Below are 27,832 nucleotides of genomic sequence, written 5' to 3' on the forward strand. Positions count from 1 at the left end.
GTGAAATTGGTGTTAAAATGTGTAGTCATGTGTTAATTGATGTCTTTCTCCTCCCTCCTCATGGTGAGGTTCCATAAGGGGTGCTCCATAAATGTTGGCTGAATAAATGAGTAAACAAAATAACACTTTTTTTTTTTTTTAAGTGAACCTCGGCACTACGACTTGATGGCCGTTTGACACAGGAAAGGCCATGTAACCCATTTAAGTTTCGGATCCGTAGTTCGCTAAATGTCTGTAATAACAGCAGTGTCCTGCCGGGTGCGAGGCTGGAAAGAGGAACTGCCGACAGAGGCCTAAAGGACTTGTTCCAGAAGATTCCAGCCCAATAATAAAAAGGTAGAAACAGTGTTGATTTTTTTTCTTTTATAACAATGTATAAATGGAAATACAAATGGAAATTTAGGGGGCGAATTAGGCAGATTTATCTGAAGCAGTCTACAGTTTAAAAAGCTTTATTTGATAAATGCCAATTAAGGCCAGCAAGGGTGGGGTGGGGTAATTCACTTTGGTTGATTGAAGATCAGACCATTTTGAGGTGTCTTTAGATCTCAATCATTCTTGAAGTCCTGGCTGTCTGCAGATGGCAGAAAGAAAAAACACATTAGAAACTAGAAATGTACGACCTATCCCTCCTTCCCCTCTTGATCTCCCCCACCTGATATTACGACGCTTACGAGCAAGGTTCTCAGCCGGCTTCGCTGGCCTCTAATCCAGGTCCACCACCCCTCAGCACAGGTCTGTCCATGAAGGCTGGACCTTGCCAGCCGCCCGCCTCCCCAACCCCGCCGATAGCGCATCGCGTCCACTGCGCGGCTGGCGAAGCTCGCCGAGCTCCGGGCCCGCCGGGCGAGGGCAGGCAGGGCGCGGCCACGCGGGGCCAGCGGGTTTGCGACAGGGAAACCCAGGTATACAAGGCGTGCTGAGGGCATGCCACACACAGTGCCAGGCGCCGGCCATGGAAATGCCGCCTGGCTTTGCGCCTATGGGCAGGCGTCTCTTGCACCTGGCGCGGAGCGACTCAGCGACACGCGTAAGCTGAGGGCCCCTGAGGCGCCGGAGCGGCGGGGCAGTATAGGAACATTGGGCTCCAGTCCTGTCGTCTTTCTCCCCAGGGTCCTCCGCCCGAACCCGCTAATGGCTTTCTAAAGTTTCTCAGACAAAATCCACGTTTCGACCTAACATCCTTTCTTTGACCTTCCTCTCTGATGGCGCTGTGTGCACGCTCCAGCCCTCCTTTCTGTCCTCGCAAACCGCCAGGCTTTGCCCTTGAGAGTGTGTAGGCTTCCAGTAGCTAATCTCTTTTCATCAGTCAGGCTCTCTGACCACTCTGAGCCCCTCTTCCCGTGCAGACTTCACTCGTATCCGTCACATTGGTCTTAACAAACTAAATTTTTGAAAATACGTTTATTGCTTAAAGTATGTTTCCCAGAATGTAAGCTCTATGAGGGCAGGATTCCTGTTTTGTCTCATTTACTTTAAGTCCCATCTAAAATGGAGCTGATTATGTAGTTGGATAAAGAGGAGGAAGGAGGGAGGGAGGGTAAGGTAGGAAGAAAGGAGTGGACGGACTTGTGTGCTTGGGTCAGATCTCCTAGTTTTGCTTATAAAGGGTTACTCTCTCTGCCTGTGGCCCAGTTAGTCCACTAATCCTTCTCGACTCTTCAGCTCCTCCCCTTCTTGTTCCGCGCAACCGGCGCTATGATTGGTCCCTTGCCCTGCACTGTGTTCCGAGGCAAACTGCAGTTGGTGGAGAGGGAGGGTGGGCAGGCCAAAGGAGATCGAACTTCCCACGCCGAAAGCGCAAAACTCGCTGCCTCTCTGGTCTAGGGTTCAGAGCGAGCTTCTTCCCTGTGAACTCTCAGGCCCTACTAAGGCCCAGAGGGTCTAGTGCCCCAATTCTGAGCCCAAATGGGATAGATCTTGGAATCGTCAAAGTCACGGTTTACCTTAAATATCGTGTTAATTTCATATATATGAAATAGTTCTCCCTTCAGAAAAAAATCAGTAAAGTTGGTACTTCGGACAAGTAGGAGTGGAGGTGGAGAAGGGGTGCCGCAAGAGAAGAAGGCAGCTTTGTGGTTGTAGAAGGAGAAAGCAAAGAGGATCACATGGCCATCTCCCTTTCTCAGCGATCTCTCTCGAAGAGAGGATAAAGCTTAAGAGAGGGTCTCTGTTTCTCAGAGAATGTAGCAAATCCCCGTGTACAGACTGCCAGGGTTGGAGAGGACTCTCTCCCTTGGGCAGCTCTGGAAAACAACACCGCATAGAGTAGAGGGTCAGATTTAGTCAAATTTTGCAGTAGAGTTGGGGGTGATGGATTTCTGCCAGACGATGCCACACGCAAATGCTTGTGGGGTTGGTCCAGCTACCTGGGTATGCTAATGTAGAAACCGAGGGTAGCTGAATGGATGCTGCTGCCAGCTAATTTGGAGGAAGAGGGGCCACTAGACCCTAGTCTCCTGAGTCGTCAATATTACACAGCCTAGGGCTTGAACCTGGGGGATGGTGAGTGTTTGCGGGAATAGGGGCACAATTTCTGGGATGGGCTTAAACTTGTGGAAATCCATCTAGGCTATTTCCTGTCCGCAGCCCAAGCGAGGCAGTCCATTGGGACAGTGGAATTGTCCTACAGGGTGGCAGCGTGAGAGCTGAGGCGAGACCCAAGACCTTGCTTTCCCGGAGCCAAGGTTCTTTTCTGAAAAAGAAGTCCAGTGGGTTGCAGAAGCTCTCTGAGTTTCAACTCTTAAATCTGCCACCTCACCTGCAGGACCTTCCGCAACCTCCGTATGGGAGTGGCTACCACCTTCGGTGGCCCCCGCGGCTGCGCCCAGGTACCGGGCGACAGCGCGGTGGCCCCGCTCCTCAGCCAGGTCCACGGGCAGGCGGCCCCAGGCATCGCGCACGTCCAGCCGCGCCCCGGCTCGGTGCAACACGAGGAGCGTGTCCAGGAAGCCCTCTCGGGCCGCGTCGTGCACAGGTCGGGTGAGAGTGATGGGGTCCGCGCGGTTGGGATCGGCGCCGTGGAGCAGCAGCAGCTCGGCCACGCGGGTGTTGCCCATCATCATGACCTGCCAGAGAGAGCAGAGTGGTCAGGGCAGGGGCGGGTGGCAGGGGCAAGAAAAAAGAAGCTAGGGTGCCTGGGTGGCTCGGTGCGTTAAGCCTCTGCCTCCTGCCCAGGTCATGATCTCAGGGTCCAGGAATCAAGCCCCACATGGGGCTCTCTGCTCAGCAGGAAGCCTGCTTCCCCCTCTCTCTCTGCCTGCTGCTCTGCCTACTTGTGATCTCTCTCTGTCAAATAAATAAATAAAATCTTAAAAAAAAAAAAAAAGAATAAAGAAGCTATTTGTGAAGCCTACACCCCGTGCAGATGCCCAGTACAAGCCACAGGTATCTAGTTACTCTATTTGCTTTCAGTTACCAGCTCCCTTAGCCAGTTCTCCTACTCATTCCATTTTTCTATACACACTGAATTCCATTATATTCTCCAAACTTTTGCGGAGTTCCAACCACACACACAACATTGCCAGAGTCAAAGACAATAACAAAAGGGTGAGAGACAAACTGGCTTCTAAGCCTAACCTCCTGTATTTCCCCTCTCATTTTGATACAAAATTATGTAAGGCCCAGAGATTTTATATGGTTTTCTGCTGTATATCCAAGCCCAGAACATGGTAAACGTTTAAAAGTGAAAATGAAAACAACAACAGACCTTTAAATTCTTATAAAACTTTTAATTTACACTTAGCTTCCCAAAACGTTGAATTCTGACCAGCCCTCAAATTCCTTCTTGTGGTAAGCTAAATAATGCTCCCAAAGATGTCTACTAACTCACACTTGAAAGCTGTAAAAGAGACTTGGCAGGTGTAATTAAATTAAGTATTTTGAAGAAGATTAATGTGAATTGTCAGGATGGGCCCAATGTAATCATAAGTTTCCTTATAAGAAGGTTACAGAAAAAAGAACTAAGAATGGAGGTCAGAGAGAAGATGCAGGGGCCATGAGCCAAGGAATGCTGATGGTCACTAGAAGTTGGAAAAGACAGGGAAACAGATTTCCCCCTAGAACTTACAAAAAAAAAAAAATGCAGCCCTATGGATCCATTTTAGACTATGGACCTCCAGAACTATAAGATGATAAATTTATGTTGGTTTGAGACACGAAAGTTGTGGTAATTTGTTACAGCAGAAATAGGAAACTAAGAAACTTCCCAAGTTTAACTCCGAGATCAAACAGGAGGTGCTCCCCTCATTTTGTTCATAAATCATCTTTGAAACAAAGTCATTACCAAAGGGGAATTTTTAAATAGTATCCACAATCACAGCAACCTTAAAATTTGAGTGTTGCATGGTGGATAGTAAAGATAATTCTTTTTTAGGTCAACCATTATTAGATGATATTAGCTAGACAACAGTGACTGTATAAAGAAAAATTCCTTATTTTTAACTACATTCTACATTAAACATGAATTATTTAATTTCTCTAAACCAAGGAGACATATTAAGTTATACTATTGTGGTTGATTCTTGTCCTAGAGAAAGTGAAACTGATTTAATTTTCAAAAAGAGAGAAAATATAAGTGAACCAAATTACAGATACAAAAATATAAACTATTGCAGTGGTTTAGAACAATTCATTGTTTTAAAAGAAAAACTTAGTCCATTACTTATTTATGCAAGACTTCTAATAGATTATGGTGTCAGTTTCTAGAACAAAGGGACCACGCCCAAGGATGCCATAATCTTGGGAGCTGTAAGGCAAGTGCCAGAGTTAGAAAACTCATGTCTAAAACCTCTTCTTAGAAGTCAACCTCCATGTCTATGTATAATGCAGATGAAAATATAATAGATGACACATTTTTTGAATCCAATGAAATACTTCATCATTTAACTGATTTTACAGGTTTTCATTATATTTTTGCAGTATTAAAGTATGAAAGGAAACATTTAAATATTTTAATAACAATCCAAAGCAAAAAGAAGAAAATCAATTAAATGAATTTTTGTAGAGTGCTTAAATCCATTTGGTAAGATATTAACTTTTATTAAAATTTTCTATAAACTAATTAGTTTTATATTAAACACAAGTTTGGTTAGAATTCTAAACCAAAATCATGACCCCTTTTCTCTATGTTCTTATCTTCCCTAGTTTAAAAAAAATTTGTTAAAACTAATTATCCAATTCTCTTTTTTTCTTTTTGTATTTAAACACATGAAGTCTCTTCTAACATATTCCAGAACTTCAAGGTTAAACTCACAGTCTCCAAGCAAAATTTTAGGGAAATTAGTAATCATGCATGCGTTCTTTTTAAAGGACTCATGCTTTTCTTCTACCATCACACGATCTCTCTCCTCTCAAAATCTTTTCACACTTTAAATCCCAAATAATCTCAGACTTTAAGGCATTTTGGTTTTATTTTTATATCTGTATTTTAAAGTATAAAATTTATCCTATGTAGCATAGAGTCAGGAAAGGAAGATTGACTTGTGAAATCCGTGAAGCTGCAGGTACAGTTTACTTTCCTTTGTCTTGTTATGCTGGAATTTGTGCAGTAAGCCTTTGTTTCACATACATTTAATTTTTCAGAATCAGAAATCACTATCGACACTGGGAATAAAACTAGGGTGGTGACTGCCAAGAAGAAATCGTTTTTTTAGCCTGGATTTAGGAAGTTAGTGAAGGCAAACAACCACCACAAATAATAAACATCCCCCACCTCCACTCCTATAAACAACTGAAGTGAGGAGGGGAGAAACGACATTTTTGAACAGTGAGGAATTGAAAACTCTGTCCCAAATAAGTTAATCTATAGCAAGAAAGTAAAAAATAAGAAAAATAATAGGAGATACCTTTAAAATGGTAACTAAGTTGACATTATTTCAGGCAAGATCACACAAATGTTTTTCTTCATGTATATCTGTCTGTGTTACCAAAATTCTTAGAACAAGCATATATTTTCCTTACTCGGTTAAAGTAAAAATAAACACAATATATAGTTGCTTCTGGATAATTTCAACTGATGTTTATTCAATTTACACGGCAGAAGGTTTCCATTGCAATCTACTCGCCCCCCCACCACCACCACCACCACCAAAGGCAGATGATCAGCTCCCTTCGGGGATCTTTGAGTTCCGGGCTAGTGGGCCAAACAAACCTTCCATTCTTTAAAATCTTGCTTTTTACCGCAAACTTTCGCAACCGTGTATCAGATAAAGAACATACCTCGGACAGTATTAACACGAGTAGGTTCACGCCCCCCCACCCCGATCTCCATACCATTCTAGGGATCTTCACCCCACGTGCCTCCTCATTTTGCTCTGTGGCTTCCTAAGCCCCCAGGACGTGGACACGAGGAGGTCTCGGCTCCAAAGTCCACCTGAGAACTCACCAAGAAGTCTCCCCTTCACGGAGAATCGAAACGCTGGCCTGGTTCCAACTCTCTTACAAACCTTGTGCTCCAAAGTCGCCCGCCGTTCCCCCTCCTCCGGCAGGGCGGCTGGCTCACCCACCTGAATCGGGCTCCGACCCTGGCGGTTCACCGCGTTGGGCTGCACCCCAGCCTCGAGCAGCGCCCGCACCTCGTCGGCCCGGCCCCGGGCTGCGGCCGTGGCTAGCCTGTCTGCGGAGGGCTCCATGCTGCTCCCCGGCGCTTGCCCCCCTGGCTGGCTCCCTCCCTCCTTCCCTCCCCTCCGCCGCACTCGGGCGCCAGTGGCCCGCCCCAGCCTCGCGTGACCAGCCCGCCCCTCCTCTCTCCACCTCCGGGACCGGCGGAAGCCACCCCCAGACTCTTGCCCCCTGGAGGAGTCCTGCGGGAGTCTTCCCATCCCGGAGAGCGCCGTTCTGCTCCCCCGAGGAGGCGCCCTTCGCTCTGAACTCGCTGTGAACGTGAAGCCCGCCCCCCCCCCCCGCCCGCCCGAAGTCGCCCCACGCGGGGCCTCTGCTGTCCGGGCTTGCCCGGGAGGCTGGCGCCCGGAGCGTGACAAAGCCGTTGGGGGAGGGAGCCCGGGGCCCGCCGCCGCCGCCCCCTCCCCGCGTCCCCCGCCCGCGTCCCCCGCCCTCCTCCCGGGCGCCGCGCTCCCCCTGCCCCCAGCTTAGACGCTCGAGGTCTCAGAGCGAGTTCAGTGGGTTAAGGCGACTTTGCTCTCCTGTTTCCTTCCTCCCCTGCACAACCTCTCGCATTTGAAAGCCGCACAGGATTCCTAACCGCTGATTTCGAACCAGGGTGTTTGATGTCGTAGGCAAAGCATCGCTTCCTCTTTTAATCAGGAGAAACGGCAAACTCCGGGTGATCAGGGCCCTGCTGGTGTCACTGTGAGGCTTCCCTACTCTTAGATAACTCTCCCCCTTCTACCGTTCAACACCTGGGTTCACGTGCTGAGTCCACCATGCTAAAAATCCTTGCTCAAACTTTCATTTGAGGGAGTTTGCCCACCTGCTAGCCCCCTGTCCTCACCATACACACACACACACACACACACACACACACACACACATCCCTGTGAAATGGATGACGAGGGCGAAAGTTTCCCAAACTTGTGCAATGCCCAGTACTAGCGCTTTGTACAGGGGCTGGTTCAGAGAAGATGAGGTCTATTTTAACAGAGATGATGGAGATTTCTGCCAACAGGAAGATAGGAAGCTGGCGAGAGAGTTACTGGGCTAACAGACTCTGCTCTTAATAAATAATTACTCCTAGACAAGAAAAAAGGTGCTCAGAGCTCTAGAAACAGAGTTGCTCAGTGAGTCAGAGTCTATCACATTCGCTTCGTGTCCAGAGCCTCCCGGGAGAACAGCGGAAAGGCGCTCTCCCCCATTGGAAAGACTCCCGCTCCTCTCCCGCACCCCCCACGCCTCCATCTCTTTTTACTACTGGAAAAACCTCACAGTTATCTTAGTTATTAAATGGGAGGCTACGAATCGTCCCTACTTCATTGGGCTGTTGTGAGTTTTAAATGAATTGATGAACATATTTAGAACAGCGTGGCACATCTTAAGCTAATACCTTAGCTCTTAAATTTTACATTTTGAGGATTCTCTTATAGTCTTGTTGTGAGGCACAGAATAAAATGCTTTGAATAGAATTATGAATATTATATGAAAGGAAAGGCCAAGAAGACCCTAATCACTGAAAAGATAAAGGACACCCTCCACCGCCCTCATATTTAATGAAAAGTTAAACAGAACTAAGAACAAAAGAAAATCCAGCATGGTTCCAATTTTACCTGTGGTTATTATTTTTTCCTGTGGCTAATATATTTTTAAATATATATTATTTTTAAAAATTGGATCGCTCAGGCTTTGCTGATGCCTTAAAGCACATGCTTAATCTTTACTAGATAACACAGCCTACTCAAAATTTATGTTTCAGTCCCTGGTTGACTTCTCTTCAAGCCCCCAAAACACTTTCAAGTGCTGTTAGTTCAAGCAAAACATGGAGTTTTGAAATGATACCCACTGGGGAACCTGGGTGGCTCAGCCAATTAAGTGTCTGCCTTCACCTCAGGTCATGATCCCAGGGTCCTGGGATAGAGCCCCAAGTCTAGTCGGGCTTCCTGCTCAGTGGGGAGTCTGCCTCTCCCTCTGCCCCTCACCCTGCTCGCTTGTGCTCTCTCTTTCAAATAAATAAATAAAACCTTTAAAAAAATAAAATGAGGGGTGCCTGGGTGGCTCAGTGGGTTAAAGCCTCTGCCTTCAGCTCAGGTCATGATCTCAAGGTCCTGAGATCAAGCCCCGCATCAGGCTGTCTGCGCAGCAGGGAGCCTGCTTCCTCCTCTCTCTCTCTCTCTCTCTCTCTGCTTGCCTCTCAGCCTACTTGTGATCTCTGTCTGTCAAATAAATAAATAAATAAATAAATCTTTAAAAATAAACAAATAAATAAATAAAATGATGCCACTTAAGGGACATCTGGCTGCCTCTGTTGGTAGAGAATATGATTGTTGATTGCTAGCTTATGAGTTTGAGTCCCCATTGGGCTTAGAGATTACTTAAAAACAATTAAATGATGCCAGTTAAAACACTATGGGATGTAAAATCTGTTTTAAAAATATGAATTGTTGTACTTTCTACATTTTCTTCCAGGCACCTCCCAGTAATCTGGGCAACAATGGTGTGGGAAATTCAAACTGTGGTTGAGAACATAAAATTCTTTAACATAGCTTAAGGTATGGTATGACAGGGAAGGGGGAAATAGTGGTTGTGGTATTGGGAAGGAGGGAATAGATTTCCCTTATAATGTGTCTGGCTTTAAGACCGGTATCAATATTAGCTTCCATCACTAAAATAATGGCTCTTAATCTTGGAGCAGGGGGAGTAGGCCTTAGATAATCTGTTGAAAGCTATAGACCATCTCCTCAATAAATAAAGTATGCCATAATTTTTTAAACTAGTGTGTTCGGTTGCATATGTATTTTTATAAAGATTTATATGTTTATTTTAGAGAGAAAGAGCTCCCTCCAGCACAGGCAAGCAAGGGGTGAGGTGGGGCACAGGGAGAGGGAGAGAGAGAATCTCAAGCAGTTTCCTTGTTGAGCTGAGGGGAGAGGTGCTTGATCTCGTGACTCTGAGATCATGATTTGAGCTGAAATCAAGAGCCAGATTCTGAACTGACTGAGCCACCGAGGCAACCCTATTTGCACATGTATTTCTGAATATAACTTTCAGGGAATTCAGAAGTTCTTCGAAAACTCACCTATTGATTCCTATTTGAGAACTCATTAAACTCTTATGCAATATATTTGACTACTGTTGTTGAAGGAAATGCATGAGGGAACCAAATAAAACCACCCTTGGATGAATTATATACAGACATGGAGGCTGACTTTTTCCAAGAACAGGTTTTAGACAGGTATATCCTAGCTCTGACACCTGCAGTAGAGCTCCCAAAAGATTATGGCATCTTTGGGTGTGGCCCCTTAGTTCTAGAAATTGATCCCATACTGCATTAGAAATCTTGTGTAAATAAGTGGTTAATAATAATGTAAAACTTTCTTGGTTTTTCTTTTAAAGAACCTACCATACTCCCAACTCACTCTTCCATATCAGCTCAGACCTGAGGGCCAGTACCTTAGAAGAAATAAAATATATATCCCAGGATCCTGGTGCTGGTTATTCCAGCCTCAGATTGCCTGGGACTCATAATAGATTTCACAGGTTGATTAAATGAGATGATGAAGCCAAAGAACTTTATGAATCCTAAACTTTGTTCCATATTGATATTATCATTACCAATCTTAATTTTCCTCCTCCTTGAGAATGTCATGGCCTTATTTAGGTTTGTGCTCCCTTGGCAGTTTTGCAAATCTATGCTATGAAATTTTAACTTAGTTCAATTTTGATCTGTTTTTTAAGAAAAAGTGTAACACTCGTTCATTCATTCAACAAACTCAGAGGCTAAGAGTGGGGTGTGGTGGCATTGGGGTGTTAAACATATGGGTTCTAGAGTAGGGCTGCTTGAGTTCAAAACTGTACTTTTCATTTAAGGATCTATAACTTTGAACAAAGTTATTGCATCTAGGTTTGTTTTCCCATCCGTATATATGAGATAATAATAGTACTTGCTTCAAACTGTTGTTGTACATATTAAATTGGAATTACATGTAATGTGTGTTGAAGAGCAAAGGGAAGCAGAGGATGACACAAGAAAATGAAAAGGGAACCAAACTTCTGGTGGCTTGGGCAGAGGCTGCATGGATGCTGAAAGCAGACCCAAACCTTGGAGAGAGGCCTAGGAGTATGAAGACAATAAAAGGAGGAGAAAGATGTTCCAAGCAGAGGTGAGAGCATGTGAAAAGGCATAAAATTTGGGACCACTGAAAATCGTTCACTGGGATATATGGTAAGAAGCTGGAGATATAAACTCCTGGAAAAAGAGCCTTGCAAAGGAGCCTGGAAAGGGCAGCTCAGATTGTCAGAAGGAAAACCAGGGATGTATGGGATGGCAAGGAAGTGGGGGACACTATGTGGACTGTTTTTCCCCAGCTTAGCCGTGATAGTTCATAGCAATAGAGTGTGATGGGAGGTAGGTGGAAGGGTGGAGAGAACCTAAGCACTCACAAGAAAAGGTGCCAGGTGAAGAGAAGGACAGCTAGAAGGGAAAAAAAGGGCAGTTGAGGACCCAGGAAAGATAAGGTGTTTCTGAGGATCCGAGGTCCCTAAAAAGTCAGGAAGAAAAGGAATACAAGGCACAGGGGGTGGTCATAAATTTGGACACAGAAGATATAGCTAGATTTGAGAAAGGAGAAAAGGTCAGGGTGGGGAGGAAGTTGAAGCACTTCCTTTCATGAACGAAGAGGCTGGCTTGTTTGCAGTGAGGATAAGATGGTGGGTTAGGAAGTGAGAGTAAATGGCATATCTTTATCAGGGCTAGTATCCAAAATATATAAAGAACTTAGCAAATGCAATTACCCCCCAACAAAACAAACAAACAAACAAATAATCCACTTAAAAAATGGGCAGAAGAGTGGCGCCTGGGTGGCTCAGTGGGTTAAAGCCTCTGCCTTCGGCTCAGGTCATGATCCCAGGGTCCTGGGATCGAGCTCCGCATCGGGCTCTCTGCTCGGCAGCGAGCCTGCGTCCTCTTCTCTCTCTCTCTGCCTGCCTCTCTGCCTACTTGTGATCTCTACCTGTCAAATAAAATAAATAAAATCTTAAAAAAAAAAATGGGCAGAAGACATGAATAGCCATTTCTCCAAAGAAGACATATGGATGGCCACAGACACATGAAAAGATGCTCAACCTCACTCATCATCACGGAAATGCAAATCAAAACTACAATGAGATACCATCTCACACCTGTCAGAATGACTAAAATTTTAAAAAAGATTTTATGTATTTGACAGAGCAGCAGAGGGCAAGAGAAGCAGACTCCCTGCTGAGCAGGGAGCCTGATGTGGGACTTGGTGCCAGGATCCCAGGATCATAACCTGAGCTGAAGGCAGATGCTTAACTGACTGAGCCACCCAGGCGCCCCAGAATGGCTAAAATTAACACAAGAAACAACATGTATTGGTGAGGATGTGGAGAAAGGGGAACCCTCTTACACTGTTGGTGGGAATGCAAACTGGTGCAGCCGCTCTGGAAAACAGTATGGAGGTTCCTCAAAAAGTTAAAAATAGAGCTACCCTGGGGCGCCTGGGTGGCTCAGTTGGTTAAATGTCGGACTCTTGATTTCAGTTCAGGTCATGATCTCAGGGCTGTGAGATTGAGCCCTGCATGGGGCTCCAGGGTCTGCTTTGAGATTCTCTCTCTCCCTTTGTCCCTCCCTCTCTAAAAAAAAAAAAAAAAGAAAAGAAAGAAAGAAAGAAAAGAAAGAAAGAATTACCCTTTGATCCAGCAAGCATACTACTAGGTATTTACCCAAAGAATACAAAATTCTAATTCAAAGGGATACATGTACCCTGATGTTTACAGTGGTGTTATCTGCAAAAGCCAATTATGGAAAGAGGCCAAGTGTCCAGCAACTGATGAATGGATAAAGAAGACACACAGACAGACACATACACTGGAATACTACTCAGCCATCAAAAAGAATGAAATCTTGGCATTTGTAATGATGTGGATGGAATTTGAGAGTATTACACTAAGGGAAATAAGTTGGTCTGAGAAAGACAAATACCATATATTTCACTCATATGTGGAATTTAAGAAACAAAAAAAAATGATCATAGGGGAAATAAAAGAGAGTCAAACCAAAAGAAACAGACTCTTAAGTATAGAGAACAAACTGATGGTTACCAGGGGGAGGGCAATGGGGGATGGATGAAATGGGTGATGGGAATTAAGGAGGGCAGTTGTTATGGGCACCAGGTATTGTATGTAAGTAATCATACGATCACTAAATGTACACCTGAAACTAGTATTAATATTAGTGAATTACTAAGTTGTACACCTGCAACTAATATTACACTGTATGTTAACTAACTGGAACTTAAATGAAAATTGTATTTAAAAAAGGAAGTGAGAGTGGTGAAGATTTAGAATATCTGTGATGAGGAGAGAGGGATGGGCTGAGTAGGACTTAGAGAAATATTTCATTAGGCTGGAGAACCCAGCTGAAGGTGAAGATCATGACACGACAAGAGAACCTATTTTACTTAAAGAAAGCCTTGCAATGGTGCTACCCCAGTAACCCTACAAATCAAAGGATTTGGTGGAAAGGGTGGGCAAGTTTGGGAACACTGAAAATAATTCGCTGGGATGTATGGGGAGAAGTTGGAAAATAAATTGGCAAAATAGCCTTCGGGGCATCTGGGTGGCTCAGTCATTAAGTGGCTGCCTTTGGCTCAGGTCATGGTCTCAGGGTCCAGGGATGGAGCCCTGCATCAGGGTCCCTGCTAGTCGGGAAGCCTGCTTCTTCTCTCACTCCCACTCCCACTCCCCGTGCTGGTGTTCCCTCTCTTGCTATGTCTCTCTGTCAAATAAATAAAATCTTAAAAAAAAAAAAAAAAGCCTTCAGAGGAGCCTGGAAGGGGCTGCTCAGATTGTCATTCTAGATGTGACAATCACTTTAACACATCACCAGAAAGAGATACAAAGATATTTGAGAAGGTAATATCTTGAAATTAGGTTCTGATTCTGACAAGGCATTGCAGGATTGGTAAGGCATGATATGCATTGTGTGCAAACATATCATATAATATTACTTTATTTGGAAAATAAAAATTGTTGGAGAAGTAGCTCTGAATTGAGACCAACTGAGAGTCCTGATGTATCTAGTGAACTGCTTTTTTGACTATGAACTCCTTCGAGACTATTTTTAGCTTCGATGTCCATATCTTTAAAATGAGATTTACCTTGCTTTATTCTTTGTACTTCTTGAGATTATGATATCAAGGGAAGCACACAAAAAAGCTGTGTTTAAAAGCATGTATCTCTTTTCCATATTCAATATTAGTATTGCCATTAAACGGTTGCCCAAAATACAGTTTGAGGTTAAAAATAAAATATACATAGAACATCTCTGGAAAGATACGGAAAAATCTGTTAACTGTGGGGGAAGGAAATGAGGAACTGGAATGGACCCAAGACTTTCTTTTTCACATTCTGCAACTTGTAATGCTTGAATTTTGTACTATGTGCATACATTAGCCATTCTAATTAATTAAATGAATATGATACATTTATTAGACAAGAGTTGCCTTTCTGAAAACCATCATTCATAACTTTGACAAAGAGTAACTGAAGACAGATACTGTATGTCAGGCGCTTGACTTTAAGCTGTGGGTGCAAAAGAAGGGTCCTTAGTCAAGAGGGTGTATTGGTAACAACCATGAACATGTTTGCTTCTTTGGAGGGGGAAGGTGGTTTTGAAATGGGATGAGCTCTTGAGGGGAATCTACATCAAGAGTAGAAGAGAAGGAAAATGCACTCTGGTAACTGACACCTCAGACCTGTGTTACCAGAGAAAAGATGTTGTATTTCAGGTTCTGGAGAGGATCCCATTATTAAGGAGAGGTTTTTAGGAAATAGCTTATCAGAGCAAGGTATGCTCCGTAAAAGAGCTTCTGGACACAGCTGGGTTAAGTCTTTAGAGATGGGCTCTAGGATTGAATGCTGGGTGTGACAGGATTATTTGAAGACTAAGGCAATGGGAGGATAATGTCATGTGCCCCTTTAATTTAGAAGAAATTAATAATGTAAGGAAAAGAGAGCCCCAGGCCTAGCTCTACCACCTATCACCTTGAGCAGTCCATACATTATTCTGGCTTCAATATCCCCATTTACAAAGCAAGTATATTAATGACTGTGCCTCAAAAGATTACTGTTCAACCAAGAAACATGCTCCTTCCTTGAAGCACCCTTGCATAAGAATTCTGAGGTTTCAGTGTCCAATCTGGATATTTTAAATGGGAAACAAGGTCTTCCTTACAAGAAAAATGGTAAAGAATTAAAGACTAGGTTTTCCTTTATTTATTTTTCCACAAGAAGAAAAGACATCTTTAACATGAAAGCAACACCCCTGAGAAAACAGAGCAGACCTCCAACAAGTTTGCTGAGAAAAGGGGATCCAGGATAGATCTATAGAAGATCCAAGATGGAAGATGTTTCCTTCTCCCTTGTAATATTCTCTAATTGAATTCAATATAGCACAACTATTGAATATTTGCTATAAGTAAGGCATTCTTTTAGGGACTCCATGACATCTCCATTCACTCAGAATTACTATAATTTTTCTCTTCTTGCTCAGACAGGACTTTGGCAACGAACACGAAACTCAAAATGACTTCACTTATAATGAACTTGATGCATAATTATAGGTAAGTTGCAATTTTTCAACTTTAGTTTCCAAAGTATTAACTGGGTATAGAATCTGCAGTATCTGTCATCTTCCCAAGATCATTTTGAGGACGGCTTAGAAGTGTAGTACATGTTATATAGCAGATGTCTTTTCCCAACTGTGTGCAAAATAAATGTGATTTTAAATCCATGTAGGGAGTTAACTGTTAAAAGAATCTATAGAGTGGTTCTTATGAAATGAGGAATCTTTGCAGCTCATGAAAACAATCATTCCAGAACTCAGCTGTTTTATAAATGTCTGCTTTTGCATATTGAGAAGTTTCTGAAGTGAATTACTTATATCTATCTGTTGCTATTTGGCCAGTTAAGAAAACTAAAACATTAACATAGTTTGTGCGTATATGTACATCTATCTATCTATCTATCTATCTATAGTATGTATTTGTGTGTATAATTTGTTTACCTGCACAGATTTTGAGAATTAGCCTCATCCTGAGGAATAATATAAGTAATAAGGCATATAATTAAGAGAAATAGTGACAATAGGAAATTCATTCAAAATTGCCAAGAAAATCACAATGGCTACCATTTATTGAACTCCAACTATGTGACAAGCATTAAACAGCTTTACATATATCAATTCTAATCCCAAAACTGTCCTGTGGGATAGAGAGTATTATCCCTCCTTCATAGATCAGAAAAGAAAAGCCCAGGGGCACCTGGGTGGCTCAGTGGGTTGAACATCTGCCTTTGGCTCAGGTCATGATTTCAGGGTCCTGGGATGGAGCCTTGCATTGGGGCTCTCTGCTTGGCAGGGAGCCTGCTTCCCCCCTCTCTCTCTGCCTGCCTATTTGTAATCTCTCTCTCTGTGTCAAATAAATAAATAAATTCTTAAAAAAAAAAAAAAAAGCCCAGAGTGCTTAAGGAACAATGCACAAGGAGATGGAATTTGAACTCAAGGTTAGCAGTTGTGTCTGAGTGGTCCACACTCTTCCTGGTATGTCTCCCTGTTGATTGATTTGTAGAGTATGGGGTAGGCAACTCAGCAATGTTTTCTTTTCTTTGAGAATTTTGCCCACCAGCAGGTGGCAAATCCTGGACTAAGGTGACAGGATCTCCATTTCAGGAACTACTGTGTTTCTGAGTGATGTATTGGTGGTTATTAATACATATAATGATAGAAATTTGGACTTTGATGTCCTTTCAAAGTCACTCCATGATTTTTAAATAATTTTTTCCTGATTATAGTTCCCATGTATCAAAATTTTTTAAGGAATGAGATAAATAAAGAAAATGAAAAATTACACTGCGCAGAAGCAATGACTGTTAAAATTTTGAAATATTTTCTTTCTTTTTCCTTGATTAGTTCTTGCAGATATAGTACAATTCTGAAATAAGCTTTTCCTCTCACCTATCATTAAAACATTTCCCTAAATTCTCTTAAAAATCACTTCATAAACACTACTTTTAACAGTTGCAACACATTCTATTGAGATAGTATTATAGTTTACTTAGTGATATCAGATATTTTAGGGGTTTCTAATTGCTACAATAAAGAGTATTGCAGTTTTTCAAAAAGTCTAAGAGCTCTTGCCACATATTGCAAATTTGCTTTTCAAAAAGTTACCCCCTTGATTTATAAATAAGAAAATGGAAGGGTGGTACATTACCATTGTTGCACAGTTAATAAATATTAGATGCAGGTCGTGAAATCAATCCTCTCTCCATAATTCTTCTGTGGCTACAGCTACTTACTCTGACTTGGACAGACATGGTTAGTGAGAATGTCAAACATATCCTTAATTGTCTTGGAGGTGAACACAAATGAAGCATGGTAATGAGACAATCTGTCTCAATACCCTCATAGACCTGACCTTTCCTTTACTAGCTCTGTGGGCTTGAATAGTTATGGAAACTTTTTTAAAATTTAAGATCGGTTAATAAACGTATAATGTATTAGTAGTTTCAGAGGTAGAGTTCAGTGATTCATCAGTTGTATATAACACCCAATGCTCATTATATCATGAGATTCTATCTTCCCACCTCTCAAAAGTGGGGAAAACAAAGCTTACCTCATAGGGTATTATATTATATTATAATATAATATACTACATTATATATTATATATAAATCTATTTTATAGATTTATAGATATAAATCTATATTATATTATATTATATATAAATCTATTATAAAGAATAAAGAATGTCAGATATATAAAAATATAAGCATACAGTAGACTCTTAATAAATAGAACCTCCTTTCTTGGACACTAGATGACATTTACTATCTCATGTTACTGATTTAGGCCATCAAAGTCAATTTCCTCTGGGGTATTTCTGTCATTGTTACTATACATTCTGGTGGGTACCTGTGGTTTGAACAAGCCAACTCCCTTCCACAAGGGTAGATTAATTTTGTCTTCTTTGAATTCTAACCCCCTGAGAACAGAGCTGTGTTAAAACAAAACTTGCACAAAACCTTCATTAAATCATGGGAAGTAACAATAAAGTGTGTGAGTGTTCAGTGTTTTCCTTTCATTTACTGCCACCCACCAGCACTCCTTGGTGTGCAGGTCCAATACCAGGTACAGTGGGGACACTACAGGCAAAACTGAGGGATATAAAGTTTCCTTCTCTAAACTTCTGTTCCTAACCTCCCTCTTTTTGCTACTGATGGGATAGATTTTCTCCTTTCAAACACATGTTGCTCTCTTAGTTGCTAAGCTTGGACACATATACTACTCTATTTTTGCTTATGCTGCTGATGTTATGGATGTGCTATTAGAAAGCAAAGAAACTATTGAAACTCACAGAGAAATAATATTGTATTAAATCTTTCACTCTTGGGGGTGGGAATTGATTGTTCATGGTTGATTGGATTTAACAGTGACTTAGGATATTCTAATTTCAGGGGGAATCATCTAAGTTGAAGCTTTCTTCTTCAAATGGAGAACTGGTTGCCCTCTTTAAGAGTAGCCTGCTTTCTTGGGGATCTATAGTCCTACTGTTATATTCAAACATTTTTTTTTTTTTTTGCTTTCCCTGGATTTCTGAAGCCAAAATGTCACCTGATATTATAAAAGATTATAAGAAATAATTCTTATTTGGGGGATCACTCTTCCTCAAGTGACATTCTTCACCTGATATGTGATTAAAGTCCTTTAGGAGGAATTAACCTCATAATGCATATGTATGAATTCTGAATAAATCAGGAAATGCTTCCTGTTCATGTTTAGCACCTTTTACTTACAGACGTAACATCTCCACTCACGTTCTCCTTTGAGTCTTTGGGCTAAAAATACAGCCTTACAATTTTCTTTCTTATGGGTGAGATGATAATTTCTAAACTCCATTTTTAAAATGGCAATGAGGAGTGCCTGGGTGGCTTAGTTGTTTAAGCGTCTGCCTTCAGCTCAATGATCTCAGGGTCCTGGGATTGAGTCCCGCATCTGGCTCTCTGCTCAGTGGGGTGCCTGCTTCTCCCTCTCCTTCTGCTGCTCTGCCCGTTTGGGTCTCTTGCTCTCTCTGTCAAATAAATAAATAAAATCTTTTTAAAAATAAAACAAAATAAATAAATTGGCAATGATAACATAATACATTTTATGTTACTTTGCACCAATTTTATACACCTAAGTCAATTTTACCTTAAGGAAGTTAACATAATATATTTAACCTTTTTGATATCCTTCTAAATTTAAATAACTGCATGTCACCTTCCAAGGCAGAGATGCTGAAGGTTCTGAGGATGACTTTAATGTTTCTATTCCTCTTTCCTTGCATTCTCTCTCTATTTCACACACAGAATTCTTTATACTATTTTTTTTTCTTTTTACAAAATACTATGCCAAGACTATTGATTCAGATGTCAGACTGGTGGCAACCTTCTGGAGGAATTAATAGTCTACTATCTCAGTGCTCCCTCCAGAGATTATTATTATATTGAGTTTTTTGATAATTGAAGGCAGATCAATAAATTTTTTTCAGCTTTTAAAAATTAATTTGATATCTCATCTTAGAAAACAGCTTCATGAATATTGTTTAATATCTACTTAATGATCATGAATACTATAGTTCAGAGTCTTACTGTAAAGGCCATAATATAGGGCTTCTGTACAGGTATGGGTTAAAAAAAGTAGGCAAATTTACACTGATTTCACATGATAGGGATTTGAATTAATAAATATATTTTTTTATTATGATATGTACATTCTTTAAAGTGGAGTTCAGAAATTTCCAGCTAATCTGGATAATTAAAGTCAAATTAAGTAGGCACTTACTGTAAAAGTAAACTAATGTGCTTTTAAGAGCATAGTTTCATTTGGCACTCTAACAACTGGCAAATACATGCCAACTGAAAGTTCTTAATGTATCTTTACATATACTATTACATCTAGTTTTTATTAGATGAATGCTATAGGCTAATGTCTCAGGTTTACAGATGAGGAAATGGAAACATGGAGTATTTAATACTGTGCAACTAGTAAGTAAAGGAAACAATCTAATCCCAGGTCGTGTATTTCAAGGAAATGACTTTTCTACCTCATGCTTTAAGTGATTCCTATGCTTGTGCACAGGTTTCCCATTTATTGCTCTTGAGTCAAAGTGGAAATAAGTACTATATATAAATATATATATATATATATATATACACATATATATGGAAATTTTAAAGTTGTAAGTGGAGGCATTTGGGGGCAAGAAGCAAACCCAGTCCAACTGTATACAAATTACTGGTGAACGACTTTTAGCAGATCATACAACAACTTTTCTGAACCCCAGTCTCCAGTGTATAAAATGAGAAAATAAAAATCTCTAAAACAGAAGGATAATGTGACAATTGAAGGAGATGATGTGAGTTGATGTGCTCTATTACTGTTAAGCTCCTTGTAATTATTTTGAAGGAATAGAGGAAGGAAACCTTTGGAAGAAAGTTTCAATAAGCTTCTTTTAAAAATCATATGTTAGATAAAATATATTCAGCTTCATTTATTCAGCATGTAAACCGAATGGAGTGAAATACAAGGTGTCCCATGTTCTGTGGACATTTAACAATCACTTCAAAGTTAAAATATACTATTTCTTCCACAGATAAGAAAGATTTGCATCTGGGGGGAGTCATTGTTCTTTGGATGGCTGCTGTTTCTTTAAATTGGGTGAAAGAGTTGTACAGTTGCTGAGTCAGATCATCTGGCAGCCTCGGAGATTTCAGAGCAAGAAAATGGTGGCACTCAAAAAAAAAAAAAAAAAAAAAAAAAAAGGAAAGCAAAACATAAGCTTCCCTAATACACCAGCAAAGTAGGTATGACATTAGACAAAATGTACTTTAAAGGCAGAAAAATTATAATTTGGAAGGCATAACAATTTAGTTTTTCTTATATGGCTAATGATTTTTTAGCTTGCATTAGTTACATATATTTCTTCTCTGGTCATTGTGCTGTTACACAGATACAGAGACCCCTAATTTCTGTATCCACAGAAATTGCTGTGATTGATAAATGTCATTTAAACCTGTGAAACATTTGTTTTGTTTTTCCTCTCTTACATAATTTTAGATTGTTGGGTTTACCAGTCTGGTTTCTGTTTGGATAATAAAATGAACTGAAAGAAACCCCTTATATTCTATCTATCTACCTATCCATCTTGAACTATTCAACAATGTAAGCAGGGATAAGTATGTATAGTGTTTCAAAAAAATAAAATATCATAAATGTTTATGTGGAAATTTTCTGTCTAGGGCTTTAACACACAAGTATAAGTATATCCTATTACATCCTTCGCCCCAGAATATGTTCTGACAGTAAAAATCTGGCATCTAAGAGATAATCTTCTAATTCAGATGAAGGATCACATAATAATAAAAAGTCTCCCTTATTTAGGAAATTAGCTCCTTCATTGATTACTCAGACTCTCAGTATCCTTCCTGGGACTCAAAGTGTGACTTGAACAATTCTAAAATTTAAATCTTACCTAAAAGGCCAGAGCCTTGATTTAAAAATAAATAAGCAAAAATAAGGTTTAAAAAGCAACACTGTCCATATTTGCCAATGATGTTGCAGAAAGGGCACCTATAACAGACTCCCCCTCAAGTGCTTCTTAAAATGCAGATTCTTGGGTGCCTGGGTGCTCAGTGGATTAAGCCTCTGTCTTGGCTCAGGTCATGTTCTCTGGGTCCTGGGATCCAGATTTCTGGATTTCTGCTCAGTGGGGAGCCTGCTTCCCCCTCTCTCTCTGCCTGCCTCTCTGCCTACTTGTGATCTGTCAAATAAATAAAAATAAAATCTTAATAAAATAAAATAAAATGCAGATTCTTGAGACTTACATCAAATATGCTATATCAGATTTTCTGGGAGTGAGCCCCAGAACTGTATATTTTAAACAGCAGTTCAGGTAATGATGCTGTTAATAAGCCTTGCCTTAGTTCCTTGACTTCTCACTAATCTCATGCTTAAATTGAGAAAGTAAAGACATATTTATTTACACCACTCTGATTGCACAATTTTATTAGTTTCAGTTTGTTTAAGAGATTACATATCTTTGTTCATATAGTTCTGAACCACTACAAAACCTTTCTTCTTACTGGCCTTAAAACTATTTAAATAAATTCTGAGGTGTTTTTTTTTTTTTTTGGGGGGGAGGGAAAAAATTCCCATCTTTTTGAAGAATTAAGTCTTTTGTGATTTTATATATATATATATATATATATATATATATTTAAAGCCTGCAATGAGAAGCAAAGATTTTCTTCAATTTTCCTTTCTCTAAAAAACAAATGACCCTTAGTAAGTTCAACAATTGTCAACGTAAGTGCTTTTGCTGAATACATTGAAATAGCATGAAGTAGGACCTGGTGAATCTGTGCGGGTCTGAGTCGGTGGGCATTTTCTAGGCTGGAGGAGAGCCTTATAGAGAGGCCTTCTTTCCCTTAGTGAACAAAGCCTTTATTTATTCCCAGGGTTTTCTCCATTGGTTGGCTTATGGTCATAGAAGTTGATCTTGTATTAATACTTTTTTTTTTTTTTAACGGAGGAAAAGTTCTCAAACAGGAGGAAAGCTGCAGTATGAGAAAAAACAGTTGAGACAAGAATTTGAGGCAAATTCTTCATCACTGGAAAAATACTAGGGGTCATTCTCCTTACCTTCTTGTACCGCAGACAGAGTAACAAAGAGGAGGGGACTTTTTCAGTACTCTTTGGGCGCCACCTGGCACAGAAGGGACTGGCTGCCGAGAGTTTTGGACATTTTCCCCACGGCGGCGTCTCAGAATCAACCTGATCCACTCCCTGATCTTCCCCTCCAGAAGAAAGGGCTAGCCAGTTCCTAGCTGGGGAGGCGACCAAGAGATGTCCTCTGTCCTACCTTGCACCTCTCCTGGTGCAAGACCAGGAAACCACCTCAGCCTCTGCCTGCCTCCACTTCCTCCTTCACCTAGTGAAGCCCCATTCCCGCTCTACGTGTAATCCCTTGTGTTATTCTGACCAAATCTTACTTGAGGAAATATTGGGGTGTGCGACGAGGCCCAGGGGCGGCTGACAGCAGAAGGGGTGCATTTACGGAGTGGGGTGATCAGTGGGCTCCGCCTCTCAACTCTTGTTTAGAGGGCCCTACCCCAGCTGCCAATCAAATTTCCGGCATCCGCAGCGTCTCTAGGAATTGAGAGGGTCGGGAGGAGGTAGGGTCCGGGAGGCTGGTTGCAGCCCGGAGGCGGAGGAGGCGATGTCGCAGCAGCTTCGAGTCTCGAGCCTCGAGTCTCGCTTCCTGCTGGCTGGCGGGCCCTTTCTCCCCAGCAGGTCCTTGGGAGGCCCGCTGCAGCCCTCACCCGGCTCTGGGAGGCGGTGAGCCTCGGCTTGAAGTGGTCGCGAGAGGACTCATGAGATGGAGTCCTAGAAGGGGGCTGGAAGTATGTGACAGGAGGCCTAACACCCAGGCCCTTGGAAAAAAGGCAAAGCTATGCATCTAACCTCTAGGTAAAAGCGAAGCTTGTGAGCGGCGTGCGTCAGTCTGAAGCCACAGCTTTCTCGTGCCGTCTCCAGACTTTACAAGAACCTTCTTACACATGATACTTGCACAACTCAAGTTTCCTTACTGCCTCCCCCAATCTAACGCTAAGCAGGCTCTAGTTCATCCGTAATACACGGATCATTTCAGGCTTTGAAAATGACCTATATTTTTTTTTTACTGGTGATGGTCATGACACTTTGGAAAACTTGAAAAGTATAACGAAGAAATTATAGATTACCATTCCCAGTCCCCCCCCTTCTAAGGAAAGCACTGTAGCAAAATATTTTCGTACATAAACAGGGTGTGTGTGTGTGAGTGTGTGTGTGTTCCAGAGAGAAAAAGAGGAAAAGCAAAAATAAGAATTGTTTACTGTTTTGAATCTTGAAAAATCACCTACTCTTTAATGCCATCATTTCACATTCCATTAAACATTCTTCAAAAATGATTGTCCATGATAGTCCAGAGTCTAGAATATTCCAGACCATTATTCCAGTGTATAGTTTTGTGTCGCAATTTAACATCTTATTGCTAGTATTCAAGGGATTTGTTAATTCTTGCTACTATTTGTCTATTATCTTTGTCATAATCTTTCTTTTGTTGGATAATGCCCACCCAGAGAGTAACTGAATAAAACGTTTGAATTTTTTTTCTGATTAAAAAAATTTTTTTAAAGTAAACTCTATGCCCTATGTGGAGCTTGAACTTATGGGACCCCAAGATCAAGAGTCATGTGTCCTTGGGACTGAGCCAACCACAGTGCCTCCAAAAATGTATGGATATTTTAAAAGTTCCTCATACCTACAATAAGACTGTCCTTGCCAGTAGAGTGTTTAACAAGTGCATTAAGCTCATTAGTCAATAAAAAGATATAATATTAGTGATCATTATGTGAGAATGAGAATTTTGAAATCTGTAGCTTTTTAAAAAAAAAGCTATTCAATACTATAATTTTATATTTAGAAAGTGAAAGTATACCCATTGTTTACATAATTTAAACTGTAAAAATAAAGCATCACAAAATTTTTTTCTCAAGTTAGATTTTGTAGCAGATAGAAGGATTCTCTGGCCTAAGGTGTTTTAATATGTAGGGGGGATGTGAGATTGTTAAGCTTCTCAAAAAGGATGAAAAACTAAAAAGAATAAAAATACCGGGTCAAATGTTCAGCCTTATTTAAGAAAGTATTTTTGAGATAGTTTGGATCACTCTACTAACAGGAGTCATTCACATGTTGGAAAAATGGTTTAGCTTAACTCTACCATAGTAGTTACTAAAGATGAACTAACATGTAATTAAAGAGACATATAAAATGTTATGGACAAGGTTATGTCCTATCTTAGGATGACAATGGACTTTTTAAAATTCAAGAGTCCCCAAAGAAGTAAATAGATATTAAATTTTGGTTACTGAAAGTGTCATTGGTTCTTTAGAACATAATAGAACCTGGGGATCATGTACACATTGGGAATAATGGTTTATGCTAGCTGTACAGTGCCTACCTTGAGAGAACTCTATGCTGTTAAAGGTGATAAAAAAAAAAAACCTAAGTGTTCCCAAATAAGATAATACTTCATGCCACAAAAATATGACTGTTTTGTAAACACACCAAGATAGAAGTAACAAATCAATTAATGTAATTCATCAGGCATGTGTGAATAAGAAACTAGTAATATGGAATTTTATTATATACATTTTCTAATCACATAAAAATAAAAAGTCATAATTAACATAGTTGCAGAAACCTTAAAAATAAAAAATAATTACACCTTATATATTTGTATTAATATTAATTCATACAAATAATTTTTAGCATTGTTCTTAAGAAATTGAATGAGTCTCAACATAATAACCATCCATATATATTTTTAAGTCAATATAACCATAGGCATAATATATATTTATTTGAAATATATAATCAAACATTTATACTTAATAATTCCATATGTCACATATAGTGTATAATTTCACAAATAAAGTTGGGTAATTGCACAACTTAAAAAAAAAGATTTTATTTATTTATTTGATAGAAAGAGAGACAGCAAGGGCAGGAACACAAGCAGGGGGAGTGGGAGAGAGAGAAGCAGGCTTCACGCCGAGCAGGGAGCCCCTATGTGGGGCTTGATCTGAGGACCCTGGAAACATGACCTGAGCCAAAGGCAGACGCCTGACCATCTGAGCCACCCAGGCGCCCCTGCACATCTTTTTAAGACATATTCTATTCTAAGTTGCACTCTAAGTTCCAATTTTTGTAAATCGAGGCACCTAACCAAAAATTGGGCCAGATATTTACTAAAAATTGTGCTTTTTAGATAGCCAATACATTTTTAAAATAACTTCACAAATTATTCCTGAAAATTGATTTATACTTAAGTAACAAGAAATAAATGGATACTTTCAATGAACCTATTATTTTTATATTTTTAACATCTTAAAAAAATAAAAAATGAATACTGTATCTAACTTAAAGTAGTTCTATTACATTGTGTATTCCTAAAAATAGAAAACACATAACTAAGATTACATAGATTAAAATTTTCTACTTTGTTATTACAGATTTCAAGAAGCAACCTAACAGTTTAAGTAACATAGCTTTAAGTAGAGAGTAAGAGTAACAACTCTGATATTAAAAAAATATGGTGGCTAAACGTTTGCTGGTCTGAATAAAGCACCATAAAACAAACAAACAAACAAACAAAGTCTTGTTAATGTTTTAAAATGAAGTGAAGGGGCATTTGGGCGGCTCAGTGGGTTAAGCCTCTGCCTTCAGTTTAGGTCATGATCTCAGGGTTCTGCGATGGAGCCTCTTAGGGCTCTGCTCAGCAGGGAGCCTGGTTCCTCCTCTCTCTCTCTGCCTGCCTCTCTGCCTACTTGTGATCTCTCTCTCTCTGTCAAATAAATGAATAAAATACTTTAAAAAAATAATAAAATGAAGTCCAGCAACATAGCATGTTTTTCAAGCTCTTTTCAAGCTCTTACTAATTCTTAAAAAAACTGAAGTTTCATAATAATATGAAAAAGAAAGCATGTATTTACTCTATAAGTTGTTTGTAAATATTCTAAAAGATTTATTTTTAAGTAGTTTCTACACAAACATGGGGCTCAAACTTCCAACCCCCAGATCAAGAGTTGCCAGCTCTAAGAACAGAGCCAGCCACGTGCCCCTGCTTGGAAATTTTTGTAAATTGAGGCACCTAACTAAACACCGCCAGTTTTAAGCTTTACATTTACATGACAAAGGCCTATTAACGTTACAATAAAAAAAAATAATTCCCCTTCCCCTGGCCTTTGTTTTTTCAAAACATCTATTCCCGGGAAAATGGATGCCCCAAGTAAGGTCACAAAAATGAAACCTCATTAAGCTGCTTTTAGATTTATATCCAGATTCTAACTAAGAGTCTGGATATTGTAGCAATATATGTTTTCAGTTATTCTGGTCATAGGAAATTACACGGAGTAAAGATTTGTCTGATGTGAGGACAAAACTACCTAGAATTTTGTTTTTCAAGAAGTAGGCCTCATTTTTAAAAAAGTGTTAATTGTGGCCTGAGATGATTAAAACGTGATGGGTTGTGATTTCTCAGATTCACCACTGTAGGTCTATTTTTTGCTAAACATTTTGCTAAGTATCATCCAGAGCAGTCTGAATCTGTTAGGGCTCCAAATATGAGATGTCCTACCTTACTACCAAAGCCCAACTCTCTACTGACCTCAAAGGCAAGTGTTTGCTCCTCCGATCAGTGTTGCTATTTAGGGAAGTCAAACCATGTGCAACCCCCCCCCACACACACACACACAACATCCTCCCATCTACTGTAAGCCGAGAGGGTTAACCTGGCTGCGGAGAAAACAGGTGGCCCCCGTAAAACCGAGACCGTTAGTAATACTTTCCTCCAGGGCGAAGTAAAGCGCCCTAGAAATACACCTTAACTGTGTGTGTGTATGTGTGTGTGTCTGTGGTGTGTGTGTGTGTGTGTGTGTGTGTGTGTGTGTTTACTGACTCCCACCCAGGAAATTCAGGAGTGCCTGACTTCTAAGGTGGAATAGAATCTCCCGGTTCTCCCCGGAGTTTTCATGGGATTGAGGAGGTGTGTGAAGGGGGCTCTGGGCTCCAATATACCGGGAGCCACACACCTCTAAGTAACTGTAACCCGAATGGGGAAAGAGGGGAGAGAGCTTCCACCCCTAAAAACCTCCTCCTCCTATCCTGGTCCGGAAGATGGTTTATCTGTATTAAATCATAACAAACAAATTCTCCCAAGGGCCGACTGCGCCCGGGACTTTTCGAGGCCTTTCTTACCTGCTCTTCTAGGATGCGGCTGCTGCGCTCTGCGACGGCTCCTCACTAGCTTTAACACCAGGGCCGCAGCGGCCCGCACACCCGGCTCTGCCCACTCACCCGCGGGCCGCGTAATCCGCACCACGAAAGCCCTCACTCGCGGTGGGGCACCAGCGCGCCGAATCCGCACTGTGATCAAAAACGCGCGCACCATACTCTCGCTGCCGCCACCTCCGCTGTGCTCCGCGACAGCTGCGCCGCCTTTTGGCATCAGAGGTAGGCAGAGCCGCGTCCGCCCCCCGATCGCCGACGGGGACCCACGCACCG

General features: G+C 40.9%; 1 protein-coding gene across 4 annotated transcripts; it reads right to left on the reverse strand.

Annotated features, from left to right (window-relative positions):
• Positions 1-436: 436 nt before the first annotated feature.
• On the reverse strand, positions 437-27,832 carry LOC116869276 (cyclin-dependent kinase inhibitor 2A-like). Of its 4 annotated transcripts, none has more exons than XM_032860290.1 (3): positions 27,527-27,635; positions 2,762-3,068; positions 437-574 (listed from the first exon to the last, which is right to left on the reverse strand). In XM_032860290.1, exons 2-3 carry the CDS (start codon positions 3,063-3,065, stop codon positions 549-551), a joined length of 330 nt encoding a protein of 109 aa, XP_032716181.1. In that variant the 5' UTR covers positions 3,066-3,068; positions 27,527-27,635; the 3' UTR covers positions 437-548. The 4 variants fall into 4 exon arrangements, with proteins under 4 accessions (XP_032716181.1, XP_032716183.1, XP_032716182.1 ...); XM_032860292.1 differs by lacking the exon at positions 27,527-27,635 and adding an exon at positions 6,507-6,762; XM_032860291.1 differs by lacking the exon at positions 27,527-27,635 and adding an exon at positions 6,386-6,408.

Source organism: Lontra canadensis, unplaced genomic scaffold (genome assembly GCF_010015895.1).
Source record: "Lontra canadensis isolate GAN:19392208 unplaced genomic scaffold, GSC_riverotter_1.0 scaffold19, whole genome shotgun sequence".
NCBI lineage: Eukaryota > Metazoa > Chordata > Mammalia > Carnivora > Mustelidae > Lontra > Lontra canadensis.